Here is a 17,061-nt window from a genome sequence, read left to right as displayed (position 1 = left end):
TCAGTTAGTTGGGCCCAGGGTCTGTCAATCTTGTTTACTTTCTCAAAGAACTAGCTCTTAGATTAATTGATTCTTTGTATTATTTTCTTTTTCATTAATTTTTGCTTTGATTTTTATTATTTCTTTCAATCTACTGTTTCTGGTTTGTTCTTGTTTTTCCAAATGCTTAAGTTGTATCATTAAGTCATTTATTTGTGTCTTTAAAATGTTTTTAATGTCAGTACTTGGAGCCATAAATTTTCCCGTTAGGACAGCTTTTACAGTGTCCTAGAGTTTTTCTTTTTTCTTTTTTTAAATGTGTTTTGTTTTCATTTTCATTTAGTACCAGGAATCTTTTAATTTCTTTTTCATTTCTTTTTGGGCCCATTCGTCATTCAGTAATGTGTTGTTTAATCTTCATGGGCTTGTGTAACTACTGGGGATTCATTTGGTGTTGATTTTAAGCTCTATTGCATTGTGGTCAGAAAGAATAAATGGAATTATTTCAGTTTTATGAATTTGTTAAGATTTGTTTTGTATCTCATTATGTGGTCTATTTTAGAGACAATCCCATGGGTTGTTGAGTAGAATGTACATTCTTTGGTCTTGGGTGGAATATTCTATAAATATCTATTAAGTCCAATTGATATACATTGTCATTTAATTCTGATTTTATTTTATTTTATTTATTTTTTGTTCAGATGACCTATCTACTGGATAAAGTAGGGTACTGAAATTACCTACTATATTGAGCTGGAGTTTATTTGCATTTTTACATCCAGAATTACGCTTTTTATGAAAGTGAGCTTACCAGTGTTTGGGGCAAATATGTTTAAGTTCATAATATCTTCTTGGTTAATTGTTCCCTTGACTAGAATTTCTCTTCTTATTAGTTTTAGTTTGATTTTGATTTTATTAGATACTAGGATAATGACAGTTGCTTGGAATCTCATTTGCTTGGAATGAGATTTTTTTCGTCTTTTCATTTTTTGACTTTAAGATGATACCTACTTTCAAGGTAAACTGAGTTCCTTGTAGAAAACAGAAAGATGAATTTTGTTTCTTAATCAATTCCAATAACCTTAGGTGAATGGGGAGTTGAAGCCATTGATATTTATATTTATTATTGATAGGTTGATTGATACAATGTTGTTATTGTTATCATTGCTATTTTGCTATTTGTGGTATTAGCCCTATTTTGTGTTTCAGTAATTATAGCTTTGTTCTTTTTCTATACTCTCTTGGATGCTTATTCCTGTCTTCAGCCTGGAGTATTGGACTTCCACAATTTTTTGTAGGGCTGGTTTGGTGGATATGAATTCTTTTAGTATGTTTGTATTTATCCAACTATGATGGATAGTTTTGCTGGTGCAGTGTTCTATGTTAACATCTGTGATCTTTAAGAACTTGAAGTACATTATTCCTCACTCCTCATCAAAAAAGCTTTTGTATGAAGTAGAATAAAGCCATTATAGAAACCCATAACTGGTCAAAATGCAGAGAACAACTGACCATGGGGTGTCCAGCCCCAGCCTATAGATATTGTCAACAACACAACCCCAACACCTAACTCTTAGGGAATATTTTAAAAGGTTATAGGAACTAGAGGACCAAGATGTCTTCTGTGAGGCAGTGTCTTCTGTATATTGCGTCCATAATCTCTAAAATATTGTTGCCTAAACAAGACCTGCACAATGACATCAGTTGATAGGTCAGTGTGGATGGAGAATATCTCACAAGGCCCTACCCCTAGATGGAGAGGTATGGGCAGTTATTGATTACTGAGAGAGGGAGAATCAGTCTTCTCCAGGGACAAGTCCTCAATAAGTAATCCAACTGGTTGTTACTTACAGATGCACATATGAGTAACACTAAATGGACTTAGTGTGTTGTATGTATACATATGTATGTGTATACATATATATATATATATATATATATATATATATATATAACAATAGTTAAAGAAAAAGTCATGAGTTTGAGAGGACTTGGAGGCATGTGAGGAATTGGAGGTTGGAAATGATGTAAATATAGTAGTCATGTGTACACTTCCCCCAAATTAAGTTAAAAAAGAAACAGAAGCAACAAGACAAGATGGAGGCAATTATGTAAAATCACCTGTTAGGAGGAGAGTTAGCCTGATAAGGAAGGCTACTCTCTCAGAAGATGCTGTTGGAACACCATGGGATAAGCATTTAAAGAGATTTATTTTAGAATATTTCAAATGGTCTAGTTCAACTAGGAATTCTACCCGAGCTCAAGTACTCAAAATTTCATTCATTTATTGCTTTGAAATTTACCAATTTGCCTGTTGTCTCTCCCTGGGAAAGATGTAAGACAATCATGGTATACCGGCTATCTATTGCTTCAATGTTGGAGACAATGAAGGACGGAAAGAGTAAACTAGTTTCTAAGTCCACACAAGTTCTGATGGGACAGAATTCCAATGCAAACACTTTGAATGGAAATCTTTCCCTCTCTCTAGATCAGTAGATTTTGAAACGTGATCTCCAGTCAGCGGCATGAGCTTCCCCGGGGAAGGCATTAGATATCTGAATCTCATCTCTCCCCTAGACCTTCTGAATAGAAATCCTGAGGGTGCAGGCCAGTGACTGTTCCTGAGTCCTGAGTGATTCTGATGCTTATTCAGTTCCCACATCACATTCTGGTTCTTACTCATGACCACAAAGGGAAGGCGCACAGACATGTGTGTACTGCTAGCTTGAATGATGGGGTTTGTACGTGTCCCAAGTAATTCAGAATGTGGTCAGTTCTAATCACTGCCTTCCACTGTGTGTGTCTATAAACACAATGTAAAATATTATCAGATTAGTGTCATAGCGTTCCTACAAGTGCCTGTCTCTCCAGGTGATAACGATCAATGCCTGCTATCAAAGTGATCATTTGAATCCGGAGCCAGGGGAAACAAGCTCCACGGGAGAGCACAGCGGCAACTGGCTCACTGTGTCCAACTTCAGCCAGATAAGTACGTGCTTGGGGAGTCTTGAACCCCTACAGCTGGCAGAAGCCTCTAGGGCACCTAGGATAGTAGTTCTCAACCTGTAGGTCCCAACTCTTTTGGGGTGTCAAACAACCCTTTCACACGGTCACATATCAGACATCCTGCATATCAGATATTTACATTATGATTCATAACTAGCAAAATTACAGTTATGAAGTAGCAACAAAATAATTTTATGGTTGGGAGTCATCCCGACATGAGAAACTGTGTGAAAGGGTCACAGCATTAGGAAGATTGAGAACCACTGGTCTAGGGGTGGTGTTTAGAACACTGGTGGTTTCTGATCTTCTTTTGTTTAGAGATGAAGTAGGGAGATGGCTGACCTCAAGGGCCCAGCAGATTTGGTGAGGTCTTGGAACATATCTTGAATTGAGAAGCTTTATTGTTTCTTTTGAAACATATGGCAAAATAATTGAAAAATTGAGAAACTAAAATTTGGGGAATAGCAATCTCTCTCTCTCTCTGTCAGTGTCTCATGTAGCTCAGGTTGGCTTCAAACATAATGTGTAGCTTAGGATGACCTTGAACTTCTGATCCTTCAGCCTCTAACTCCTGAATGGTAGGGTTTCAGGTGTGCATTACCATGCCTGGTTTATGCAGTGCTGGGTTTTGAACTCAGAGTCCATGCATGCTAAGCACTCTCTGAGGAGATTGAACCTACAGCCTATGCATACTAGACACTCTATCAACTCTACCAACCCCAGTTCTCAGTTAGCTCTGTATAGTCACAAAATTTTAAAGAAACTATGAGAAGATAAAACATTTTTTCTACAATTTTTTAAATGGTAATACAGTACTGTCATTGAAACTATATTTATTGTAATTTTATCATATGCCAATAGCTTTCTTTGTACTTCTTATGTACTTTTCTTATGGCACAAAAATCACATGGAAACAAATAATTATTGTCTCTTACATTTGTTACAACTCCTCGCTCTGTAGGTACAAGGTGTAAACACAATGAGATAACATCTCTCATTATCCTTTCTAAGAAAATCATAAAAATTAGGCCTGATAGAGAGCATTCATTTTTTTTCTGTCTTTTGTTGTTATTTTACTTTTGTGTTTGGGGCCCTTATAAAGGAAGGATTATTATTTTACAACTAGAATTTCATATATTTTAAAGTCTGTGGAGCAGAGTACAAGAGATGGGGAATGTAAAAAAAAAAACTGCTGAATGTGTTTTATAGAAAGAAAACCATTATGGATTATTTAATTCCTGACTTTGATAGACAAATAAAAGCTAGGGTAGCTGTGATGGCTGAGTGGGCAAAGTGCTCACTGTGCAAGTCTGAGGTCGTGAGTTCAATCCCCAGCATCTATGAGAGAGTGGAAGGAGAGAAGGGGATCCACGAAGCTGTCCTCTAACCTCCGTGTGCAAATGCCACACGTGCATGCCTCACAACAATAATAAATACATTTAAAAAAGAGAAGTAGAAGTTATTATAAATGTGAATGTGACTATAGAAGAATAGAAATAGAATATACAGTTTTCAATCACAAGGGGAAAAAAAGAAAAAAAATGAAACTTGGTGGAACTTTCCAAAAATAGAGAAAACTATATCTAAGTTTAAATAAATGTACTGTGTCCAGATTTTTCTATTTGAGAAATGTGATTTGAATGTAACACATTTCAACCAATTTTCTAATTTTTCTTCTTCTTTTAAAAACAAGGTTTAGAACCTTATATATATCAGAAAATGAAAATGAAGGAAATTGAGCAACATACCACACGAGCCAGTAACTACCTAAAGCGGTCTCAAGAGGTAAAAATATTTTGATAGTTTTTTTTTTTTAAGAATTTGTGCATTTAACACTTCATTTGTCTCTACAAGCTTTATTGCCACAGTCCATAAATGGCCTCGCTTGTTACTGGCCTTGGATGAAACCCTTGGGGGACTATATGTTCAGGTCAATCCTTGCTTAGTTTTCTAACCTCTCCATATTAGCTTTTGTTCTCTTTCCTCATGCAGTCTGCTTATCCTGGGCATGCTTAGCATAAGAGAAGGAACTCACGTTTTCAGACATGTGAACATTGTCAAATGCAAGAGAAACAAGTTCTCTCCAAACAGAGGCAGATCTAGGGTAATCATGGGGGAATTACTGTGAGACAACTGATCTGAGAAGAAACTTTTACCAATTGGAGTCTTTCAAGGATAGAATGATTGGTTCCAGAGACAATGAATTCCTAGTGCGATTAGTCCAGCATGGGCTCTGGGGATGTGTTCAGACATGGGAAGGGGACTGGAGCATTGCAGGGTGAAGGTCCTTCTGTGTTCCTCTAATGCCCGGATGTCCAATTTTGCATTCTGCTTTTCTACCACCTACAAATAAGTGCCTCGTTTTAGAGCCATCTTCACAGGTGGCATGCGACACAGAGCAACCCAAGGCAACAGATTTTCGGTCTTGGTTTGAATAACTGAACTTGGCAACTGTAAATACTACCTATATAAATATCCTCTGGAGTTCTTGCAACAATGGCATCTAAAAGAATTTGAAACTACTCACTTGAAGATACTTGTAAGCAGGACCTGTGTTCAAATACCTATTCTATCATTTCCATCTCTCCCCGCTAAGGCTGTATGCATCAGTTAGCCTGGGAGTGGCATTAACTATCTCTGTAAAATGCTATCTTTACAAGATTGTCAGTAGTATCCAACCAAGATACCTCACAGGAACATTCCTAGGACAATGCCTGCGGTATACTGTGTCTCAAGAAGTATGACTTGGATAAACAGGAATTAGAATGAGATAAATCCAGGGTAATGCTCTTTGAGACTGCCCCTCCTCATCTGGAGCAGTTGTGTACTTATGACAGGGATGTTATGATGTAATGACTGATGTTACCACATACCTAGCACAAAGAATCTCATGGAGCCAAAGGCTATTTTGGCTGGTAGTTGTAGCATATAGTAAATCACGGGCCTGGAAGGCATAGTTGGAGGTGTGAGTAACAGAGTTAGGATGCTTGCTAACATGTCTGTAGACCAGGAAGCAGAAAGGTGATAATGGCACTCAGCAGGCTTTCTCATCTCTGTTTTTAACTCAGTTTGGGACCCCGGGCCATGGGATGGTGCCATCTTCCTTCAGACTGTGTCTTCCCACCCCAGTTAATCCTCTCTAGAAATGTCCTCACAGACACAACCAGAGTTGTACCTCACTGTCTTAGTTTGATTTTCTGTTGCTGTAAAGAGATACCATGACCAAAGCAACTTTTTATAAAGAAAACAGTTAATTGGGGTTGCTTGCTTACAGTTTCAAAGGTTCAGTCCATGATTATCATGACAAGGAACATAGCGATATGCAGGTAGAAAGGGTATTGGAGCTGAGAGTGCTACATCTTGACCCGAAGGGTGCAGGAAGTCAACTGACTCACTGGGCAGTATTCTGAGCATAGGAAACCTCAAAGCCTGCCCCCACAATGACATACTTCCTCCAACAAGACCATACACACTCCAACAAAGCCATACTACCTAATAGTGCCACTCCCTATGAGGTTATGGAGACCAATTACATTCAACTATCACATTCATTAATGCCCTATATGTTTCTTAATATATTAAGTTGGCGATAAAAATTATCTATTCTATCTGCCAAGTTGGACCTGCATTCCTTCCTTAATCTGTATTTCTGTGAAAATTTTCATATGCTGCATTTTCCTTTTAATGTCTCCATAAAAGTAATTTCATTCAATTAAAACCATCAACTATGGAGCTACCCTGGTTCCATGCCGACATTATACATCTTTCTAGCTTGTGTTTCCTTTGTTGATTTAAAGAGAGGTACTGAGCCAGTCAGAGGAAGAAAGGGTGTGTTTTGCTGATGAGTCACTGAAAGGATGGGGTGGGTGTGCTGGGTGCACTTGTAATGTCTGTTCCCTTCTGCTCAGGACCCAGATGAAAACCCTTCATGGTGTCCTAGGAGTACCAACCTCAACAGGAGTTTTCTGTGAGTATTTCTGTGGGGCTCTCATCAAGAGCTTTTGGATTCTGTCCTCCAGGCTGATTAGGAGCAAAAGTTTAGTTTGGTCATAATAGGAAGAAGAGAATGCTTGTGAGATGACATTATTTTTCCTCATATTAGCAAGAGTAGAAAATAATATTCTCCTAGTTTTCCAGTGTCTGATAATAGTTCCTCACCCAAGTCCCTTTAAGAATACTGTGATAAAATATGTACTTTGACAGCCAATGAACAATTCCTTTGTAGTATCAAAAACTCACACATGGATTGATTGTTATATCTTTTCAGATAGTAAGATTGTGAGTGTGGTTTACAGTATAAAATACATATATTTTATCATAAAATAAACAAACCAAGGCCTGTTTAAATTTATTATCCATATTTAGAAATGATGTATTTACTTTCGTTTTATGTATTCTTCCTGCATATATTTATGTATACATGTGTGTGCAGTGTGCATGGAAGCCAGAAGGGATCCATTGGATCTGTAGTTATGGACGGTTGTGATCAACCAGGTGGATACTTGGAACTGAAACCAAGTCTTCTGCAAGAGCAACAACTACTCTTAACCACTAAGCTGTCATTCCAGGCCTTGTTCTCTAGATTTCAAAAGCCATTCCCCAAAGTGTGTTCCTTCTACAGAATGAGGTTGATCTCTATTTCCTGGTTTTCAGTGGCATTCAAATTGTCAAGGTATCAACTCTGGCAAGGATTGAGACAGAGAGGGAGAGAAGGTGGGAAGGAGAGAATCTGGGTGTAGAATTGAGTATATTCCTGAATTTTGTTTCTTTGGAGAAATAAAATTTGAAGCACAACCAAGTAAAGATGACTCCATTTTGTTTTAATTTTTTCAAAAGACATGGTCTCATCATGCTGCCCACGCTTGCCCTAAACTCCTAGGCTCAAGGGATCCTCCTGTCTCAGTATCCCAAGTAGCTAGTGCTGCAGGTGTTTGGTGCTGTTCTGGTGTGATGCTTCTACTTCACCTGTAGGGTGTGTGTGTGTATTTACTTTTCTAGTCATACATCAAAATATCTGCAAAGTCATGGAGTTAGAGGAAAATCATCCCCTGGGAAGGCCAGTTGATATGAAGAAGGTAGAAGATGACTTTCAGTTATGGTCCTCAGCTCTGTTGACATGGTCTTTCCTGGGAACTGCCACCACAGCCCCATGTAGGCCTGCTTCTAGACCTAAAGGACACATGACTTTCCCCTCCCAAAGGTTCAGTAGTTTGTGCTCATGCAGAGTGGTGGGTTATTGCAGCATGAAATTAAACAATAATTGTAATTGTACTTTCTTCCCCAAGGACCTTAAATACTGGAGATATTCTTTGAATGCTTTTATTCAGACTTGCCCATGGCCACTTGTGCACTTGAGCAGGGCAAGTAACAATTTAAAGAGAGCTAATTTCAGCCTGTGAACATTTAGGGGCCACGTGGGCTAATGAAACTGATTTGTGGGCTTGTCCAGAGACATTCTCAGACTCATTTGTAGGCATCTGCTTTGCATAGTTCAGGCACCCTTTAGTTTAATTGATCCAGAACTACACAAACACAGTTAAATCTTATATATGTTGTGTGATCACACAGCTAATTAAAACCACTAACGCCACCATTTCTCAATTAGCTTGGGGCATAGATAATAAGTGATTTACATGCCTTACTGGCATTAATTTTTCTGTGACAATAATTGTATGGCTATAAACTTCTCTATTGGTAAAATAGGAATAAGATGGAGCAGAGACTTTCATACACATGCATATAAAATAAATCTATTATATTTGTTATATAAAATAAAATATGTGTATATGTATATATACTCTTTGTTTCAGATAATTTTTTAGTTTTTTGGAAATTAAAGATTTAAAACAGCATTTTCTAAATCGTTTCATTTTCTCCCCAAACAGAACAAGAAGCTCAAGTGAAGCTGACAGTAAGTTTTTATATTTAAACATTTATTTTTAATTTTTCATCTTATTGATAATGGAGTTCATTGTCCTATTATGACTTTTTTAGTTCTTGACTTTGTATTCTTTTTGTTGTTGTTGTTGCTTTTGAGATACATACAAAGTAGAAAATTCAGTAGAAAAATAGAGATATCCCAGATAAGTCAGGACTGATGTGTGCTTTTACATTTCTGTTTTTATTTTATTTTTGTGATGCTGAGGATTGAACCCAGGGCCTTGTGTCCTCTGGGTGAGCACTTTACCCACTGAACTATATCCCCAGCTTGAGATTCTTTGAGCAACCTGTTTCGACTATGATTTTCCTGTCATTTCTCTGAATGAGAGCAGAGCCACTGGACTCATTTTAACTCTGTGACAATCGATAGTGTCATATCTTATAGACTCTGAGAGCCAATCACATGCTTAGGAATGGAAGCTTTCTTTTATATAGTTCTCAGGACACTGTGCCCCAAGTATCTGAATAGGGCCCGGTCACATAGCCAGCCACTCTTTGGGTGTTCTTGCTCTTTCTCTGGCATAGAGTACTGTGCTGCCTGGCATTTAGTCCATCAGTGCTCAGTTAATATGTGTTAAATAAATACCACTAAGGTCTTGAAGCTCCTTAGAGGTTGAAGTCTAGATTGAAACCCAGCTTTGTCACTGTCAGATGACCATGACATTCCATCTTCCAGGTGGTGTTAGGGAAATCCATAAACCTCAGTATTCCATGATTAGCAAACGGTTGTAATTACAGTTGCATGTGTTTTTCTCTAGCACAATGCATTTACTTTTCTGAAGGGTGAGCAACATGTCTTCTTCACTTCTCATGCCTAGCGTGACCCATAGTTGGAGCTGAAAGTCTATATTACTGACTGAATTTAGAAATGGAAGCCTTTTCTGCTGACCATAGCTCTCAGCATGCCACCTCAAAGGATGCTTGCTCCCTTCTTTATCTGGTAGTAAGAGCCAGAGTGCTCCATAAACCTGGGCTCACTTGGCTGTTTACTCTCTAGTAGGTGTGAAGTAGTTGCTGCCATGAGACTGAAGTTTCTCCACTTTAATTTTGATTTTCATGAAACAGCAAAATCGTTTCAAAGGAAACCTCTGGAGCCTTATGATTTAGGTCTGGAACAGACAGAAAAATGAGAGTTAACATGGGAGGTGGTGTTCCCAACACAGGGTCCTGGTATAGTTTAGCAAATCCCATGCTGTGATACTAGCCACCCCCTCCTATGTGTCTGACATATACTTAATGTTCTGTCATTAGTTTCAGTAAGTGAGATAGTATGCTAATAAGTTGGCATTAATATTGTCTTTGCATGGATAGGTGCATCTTGGCAAGGAGCTCAGAGGATCATGCTCCTGGGATGTCATGATGGGCAGCTGTGTGCCTTCTGTAACCCAGAGGTGTAATTGGTTCAGAGGAAATACATCTTTGAGGCTAATATTACCTGTCTTTCTTCAATTCCCTATATAAATATGCTTGGAGATATTACACTGATGATTGGAAGCTGTCAGGATACCATGCACAATAATGAGTTAAAGGATATTGGGCAAGCTTTTCTGAATAGTGAAAAGCTATTCTGATGAAGCCTTTAATAGTAACTTTGAAGGCAGTGTACAAACATGTATTTATCTGCAGCCAAGTAATTAAAATGCCAATCATTTCTATGATTTCAGAGATCTCAGCCTCCTTAAAAAGCCCTCAAGAGTCTCACCACCATTATTCAGGTAGGAAGCATGTGTGCAGAGCTGGGTCAACTGAGCTCAATGTGTATGATTCTGCACTTGTAAACATGAACATCCATCAACTCCACATTATCAATACAGCTTCAATTCATAAAATTGTTCACTCTAATGGCTAGAATAATTAGATTTCCCAACCATGGCACTGACTCAGAAAAACAAATTGCCAGGGTTTAAGAGAATTCACATAAAAAAGTGTGTGTGTGTGTGTGTGTGTGTGTGTGTGTGTGTGTGTGTGTGTGTGTGTGTTGGTAAATTCAAATTTTGAAGGAGAAGATACCTTTGGTTTCTAAAATTTCCTTGTATGCTTAGTGCTAGTCAAAATCCAAATATCTTAGTGTTTTGAACAATTTCCTTTGTACTGTTCCCTTTTTATTACCATGCTGAGGCTTGAACCCAGAGCCATGCTGGACAAGTGTTCTACCACCAAACTACACCCCAGTCTGATCCTAATGTTTTGGATTGGAAAAAGACAGACTTGAAAGTCCTCAGTGAACTTGAAAGTTCCCTCAGTGAACATAACCACTGAATAGATGCCACCCCCTCACAGAATAATGCCAACAAACATGCCTTGCAAAGATGCCGTTAAACAGACATGTCAAGGGTCTCAATTCAGTTATTAAGCAATGCTTCACAGCACTTCAGCTGTCTTTCTTTCAGAGTGGGAACGAATGTCCTTGCCCTTTCTGAGGGACAGGCTGCCAAAGGGCTTGTTGAGAATTAAGAGGCAAATACTTTGAGATGCAAAGCAACGTAGACCAGCTGGACTTGTGCCATGGTGTGGTTCCTTGGTGGTCACTGCTCTCAGTGCGTGAGATAACTCAAGGACAAGGCTTTTACAGAGTCTAGCACTCGGTGTGAACAAGACCTTGCTGACACTTTAATTACCAGTCTTATTTTATGAAGGTCATTTATTTAGGGTCCCATAATAGACGGTCTTATCCTGAATTCTCCTCTGTGGTAAATAATGGTTCTGTGGATTTCAGCCTCCTCATTCTAGGCTCCTATGACTGGGTCCTACAGCTCAGCAGTAATCTATTATTTTGACTCTAACTGCCAGCTGTAGAGAGTCTCTGGTGAGGAATACTGTAACTCATACAGACTCTGATCTGTTAGGCTATGGCTCTTGGCAGGAAAATGCAGATCACTTGCTTCTAATTAAAATTAGTGTTTCATTCTCTCTGGGAAAAAGAAGGCCAAATCTGCAAAACCAACAGTAGATGTCCCCACAGACCACTGCGCACTGGGTTTGCTTTGGTAAAAGGAAACCAGAGAATATGAAACATAGATTAAAATCCGTTTAAAAGAAAGACTCACATATTATTTGAGTTAGTGTCTAATTTGTTGTTTGGGAGAGCGAGGAGATAGCCCCTTCTTAGGCCATGTTACATAATCTCATGTAAAAGTTTCTCAAGACTAAGATATCTTTACTGTTTAAGGCACATTTTATATTTAAAACTATTATTTATAATATTTTTGCTAATGGAGAAAATAAAAATATGTTTGAAATGAAATAGTCTCAAATTTATGTGTATTTTGGTATGTGGGGCTTTCTCTAAGTTTAACTGTGGATGCAGACCTAAAGTAGTCAATCTGTTTTTGTTTGCAGCCATTGAAAGGAATAATTTAATGAGGCTTTCTCAGACCATACCATTTACACCAATCCAGCTGTTCGGTGAGTAATATTTCCCCCTTCTTGAGGCCAGGCGAGGGTAGAGTGAATGTTGGCATACAACAGAAAAAAAAAAAAAAAACAAAAAACAAAAACCAAGAAACAAAACACTATGTTGCTTTACTTGACTCACAAATTTCATTTTGACCATGCGGTAGATGAAGGAGATTCGTTTCCCAAAGTAGACATTCTTGTTCACTACTGCGGCCAGCATTGAGGGTCAGGCGCTGATACCAGGGGGATGGGACCTACAGGGGTCAGCAGTTGGGAAGCAAGCATGATGCTGCACCTGGCAGGCAGCGATTCTAGGCTGGACGTGCACAGGGAAGAAAAGAGCAAGCCAACCTTATATAATGAACACAGAAGAAAGAGCTACATGTCAGTATGCTGCAAGCTGACAGGCGCGGGAAGAGAAACCCTTTGTTGGTTGTTTTATATTTGTTTGTTTTGTTTCATGTACATGGATTGCTCTTTCTTCAGACTGCAAATGTAGTTTTGAAAAGCTTGAGCAGTAAAGAAAAACAAGTTTGTGTTAGCCAAGGGTTTCCGAGTGTTTCTGCTTAGCGGGATGGAGCACAGGCAGTTGACAGCATAACAAAGGTCCCTGCACCGGCCTCCATCTTCACCCTCCTCACTCTGTTCCAATGGGGAGAGACCAGGTTGGCTTCTGATTGTTTATGCAGATGCCTCCTTCTTCCACTTGGCTCCATGGTTCATTTTGCAAATCAATAGCTCTTCTCTAAAGCCTCTAGGAATTAGGACTCCAAAGAGCTCTTCAGTGGCATTCACTTGGACATCAAGAATAAACATTTGAGAATATACCACACATTCTCCAGATACATTTATTCATAAGGAATTAGACACAAGGGTGAGGGAATAGACGGCTTCCTTTCTGGTAACTTAAAACAGTGTTCACAGAGAACAATCCCACAAACAAACAAACAACAGTAGCAGCAGCAGCAGCAACAACAACAACAAGTAAGGAATATTTGAAGCAAAGGTATAAGAGAACAGAATCACAACCTGGAAGGAAACTCTGTGTGGCTTGTTCCTTCTCTTACTCAGCTGTAACCCTGTGTTGGGGAAGTCCGAGCCCAGCAATGACTCCTTCCTGCTCTTGAAGCTCAAAGTGGGAGCTGTGCAGCATTGAGCAGTGTGTTGTGTCTAAAGTCCTTTTAAGTGGGGTTGAGTCTGTTTCTGAGATCCTAGTTTGCTGCAGCCCTGATAACATATATGATCTGTATAACAAACCACTGAAACGGATGTTATCTTTCCCTTTTACTGATAAGGACATAGAGGGTTTCAGTAACTTGCTAATGGGCACAAAAGAAAGCAGTAGAGGCTCAGGATATGACCTTAGTACTGAGTGGTTCCCACTGGGTGAAACCCTGTGTTATTGGTGAGATAAAAATCACACTTTGTGGATCAAGGGAAACAAGCGAAACCCCACCCAGAAAACAAAAGCCATCATGTTGTTCATGTATAAAGCAAAGATACACATATAGCTCACAAACAGCACACAGCATGTTTAATATTATATGAAGGGCAGTTATAAAAATGCTTGCTCCTTAGGGGCTGGTAATGACTAACTCTAGGTTAAACTGTCTCTAGAGATATATTTGTCTTGAGCCTGGTGTCTTAGCATGTGCCTTTAATCTCATCACTCAGGGGGCTAAGGCAGGAGGATCAGAAATTTGGAGCTAATATGGGATATGTAATTATTACTAGGTCAGCCTTAGTTACAAAGCAAACCGTGTCCCCAATAAAAAGTCTACTAGTGGCAACATATTCATACTGTTTTAATACTGTTCTTGTCTAATTAGTTTCTAATAAGTACAACTTAATTCCTATATGCCATTTGATGTTTTGTTCCTCCTCCTCGCTCCCCACCTCCATCAGAGGACAAGTCAGGCTGATTTGTGCCCTGACCATGCTCTAGCCCCTGCTAGTTGCGTTCTCCTCTGATCACAGGGACAACTGAACTGATTCTGAGCTGAGCTTCAGGGCACCAATCACACCCCAGACCTGCTGTCTTATTGAACTGGCTTTTACTTCTTATTGCAGCAGGAGAAGAAGTGACCATCTACAAACTTGAAGAGAGTTCCCCTCTGACTCTCGATAAGAGCATGTCTTCTTGGTCTCAGCATGGGAGAGCTGCCATGATCCAGGTGCTGTCGCAGGAGGAAATGGATGGGGGCCTCCGCAAAGCCATGCGAGTCATCAGCACCTGGTCTGAGGATGAAGTTCTCAAGCCCGGGCAGGTTTTCATCGTGAAGTCCTTCCTCCCGGAGGTTGTACAGACATGGTATAAAATCTTTCAGGAGAGCACTGTGCTTCATCTTTGCCTTAGGGTAAGCCTGAAGTTGAGAGATCTAGGGCCCAGATGGACAAAATGAAAGTGTAGAGGTCTGGCTACATCCTTATCTAAGGTAGATTTTTTCTTCAACCAAAGAGAATTTGTTAGTTTTTGAAGGTGGTGGTGGTTTTTTATTATTTTTGTTGTGTAGGACGTTTGCTTTGGGGGTATAGAGTACTAGAAGCTAAATAATATTACATGTTGGGCAGTTAGGAACTGTTTGATCTTTAATAAGTAAGTGTATGTTAGTTAACCATTATTTTTTTTTGAGAATTTCATGAGTCCTGTATTTACAACATTTCTACCCCTTTCTTCCTCTTCAACACCTCCCGTGTCCCTTGATTCTCTCCCAAATTCACTATCTCTTTTCCTATAACTATTATGGATAAATTATATTGATCTCTCTCTCTCTCTCTCTCTCTCTCTCTCTCTCTCTCTCTCTCTCTCTCACACACACACACACACACACTCTGCTGAGTCCATTTAATGTTGATCCTACACATATGTGTTTAGGGTTTTTAGGGTTAACTGCTTGTGATTAGATAACCTATCAGGAGGCTTGTCCCTAAACACACACACACACACACACACACACACACACACACACACACACACACACACACACACGTACTTGGTCTCTCTCTATATATATAAAATATTAATCAAGTCTTCTTCTTTTTTTTTTTTTTTTTTTTTTTTTTTTAGGAAATTCAACAGCAAAGAGCTGCCCAAAAACTCATCTACACCTTCAACCAAGTCAAACCACAAACAATTCCCTACACACCAAAGTGAGTAAGCCTGGCACTGTGACTCTTCACTATATGAAGAATTCCATTTAACCTCTTCTCAGCCCATTAGACATGAGAAATACCAGACCCAAGGGAAAGTTCTCCATGACCCTTTTCAGGGTTCTTCCTTCCATAGTTATACGGACTGGTATAAAGATAATTAAATGTTCCAGACATACCTTGGCTTAAGTTCTTGAACTTATGTGAGTGGAAAGAGTATAGACAGATTGATGACCAACATTTCAATTAGGTGAAACAGGCATATGCTGGGTGTAGCTGCTAATACCCAGGGGTATTATGGCCCCCAAACATGTCTCTTTAAAGCTTAGTTGCTTGCCCAGCTTCCTAAACCAATTAAGAAGTTTGCAATCATGAACCCTCATGATTTTCCCTTGAGTATGTTGTTATGCTCGTATTCACTTATCAAGGCAGATCATAATTTGGTGTTGAGGAATTAGAATAAAGCCCTTTCCCCCATTTTACAAGAAATTTTATAGAGCCCAGCATGAAAAGTTGGATCCGGAACTTGTAAAAAAGTTGGCAAGTTTTCTCAAAGAAAACTGGGGCGAGTAAGCTTGGGAACAAACCTCCCAGTTGTGGTGATCCTTCTTCCCATAGAAAGGCCAAGGGTGGATGGCTTGTGTGGCTGAGTTCTCTGTAGGGTAACTGCCATGCTTGATGTCTTGTAGGGGATCATTGGCTTCTTTTTCCCTCACAGGTTTCTGGAGGTTTTCTTGATCTACTGCCATTCAGCTAACCAATGGTTAACCATTGAGAAGTACATGACAGGGGAGTTCCGGAAATACAATAACAACAATGGCGACGAAATCGCCCCCACCAATACCCTGGAAGAGCTGATGTTGGCTTTCTCTCACTGGACATATGAGTATACCCGGGGAGAGCTGCTGGTTTTAGATTTGCAAGGTAATTAATTGAAGATGCAGGAGGCAAAGTTCCTAGAAATCTCACAAGAATTAGGGTGGGCACATGGAGCTGTTCTACCTAGTTTGGTAGAGAGATATAGGTATTTAATTCAGAGATATTATGCAATAATGAGTGTGAGTACCTGCTCTGCTGTTTTCTACTTAGATAGAGGGGGAAATATAGGCAGAAAGTTAATTATTTAAATCTCAAATGTTGAACTAGATGGGGAATGTTTTTTTTAACCACTTGTTTTAATGTTACCACTTTGCCTTGTCTTATGTTTACCAGAAAGATTTTATATATACACACACACATATAAATGCATGAGAAACTTGAATTCTGGATACTTTTCATTATTTTGAATTTATTCCCTTGGCAATTTATAATTTAGTTTGCTTTCTTTGATATATTCCTTGACATGGCAGTTCAGGGAAGTCCTTGGCTCCAAAAGAGGGCCGCAGTATACTCTAATTTAATGGAAGCCTTTGATCTGAGTATCTCCCACAATCACCAGTTCCTACCGGATGGTTCATCCCACAGCACATTCAGTGTGTCTCCAGCAGGCTTTCCTCTTAAGGAGGGCACACAGTATGTGTGATGGCCAAAGTTTAGTTCTTGGGCTCATAGACTGGAGCTTTGGATTCAAACAAGGGATCTGGCCTAGAA

At 39.2% G+C, this 17,061-nt stretch overlaps 1 protein-coding gene across 1 annotated transcript in view; it reads left to right on the top strand.

Moving 5' to 3' along the window:
• The window catches only part of Trpm6 (transient receptor potential cation channel subfamily M member 6), a 142,966-nt gene that overhangs the window by 110,026 nt on the left and 15,879 nt on the right, over nt 1–17,061 (top strand). The window contains exons 28-36 of the mRNA XM_052713226.1: nt 2,851–2,968; nt 4,679–4,770; nt 6,894–6,952; nt 8,871–8,896; nt 10,590–10,640; nt 12,265–12,330; nt 14,392–14,678; nt 15,389–15,471; nt 16,190–16,395. Of these exons, the coding sequence (XP_052569186.1) occupies nt 2,851–2,968; nt 4,679–4,770; nt 6,894–6,952; nt 8,871–8,896; nt 10,590–10,640; nt 12,265–12,330; nt 14,392–14,678; nt 15,389–15,471; nt 16,190–16,395 (988 nt within the window). The remainder of the gene's footprint in view (nt 1–2,850; nt 2,969–4,678; nt 4,771–6,893; nt 6,953–8,870; nt 8,897–10,589; nt 10,641–12,264; nt 12,331–14,391; nt 14,679–15,388; nt 15,472–16,189; nt 16,396–17,061) is intronic.

Source organism: Peromyscus californicus, unplaced genomic scaffold, assembly GCF_007827085.1.
Source record: "Peromyscus californicus insignis strain IS unplaced genomic scaffold, ASM782708v3 Scaffold_4__1_contigs__length_199733344, whole genome shotgun sequence".
In the NCBI taxonomy this organism is placed as follows: Eukaryota; Metazoa; Chordata; class Mammalia; order Rodentia; family Cricetidae; genus Peromyscus; species Peromyscus californicus.
Note: the sequence above shows the minus strand (reverse complement) of the source record. Positions and strands in the feature narration are given on the sequence as shown.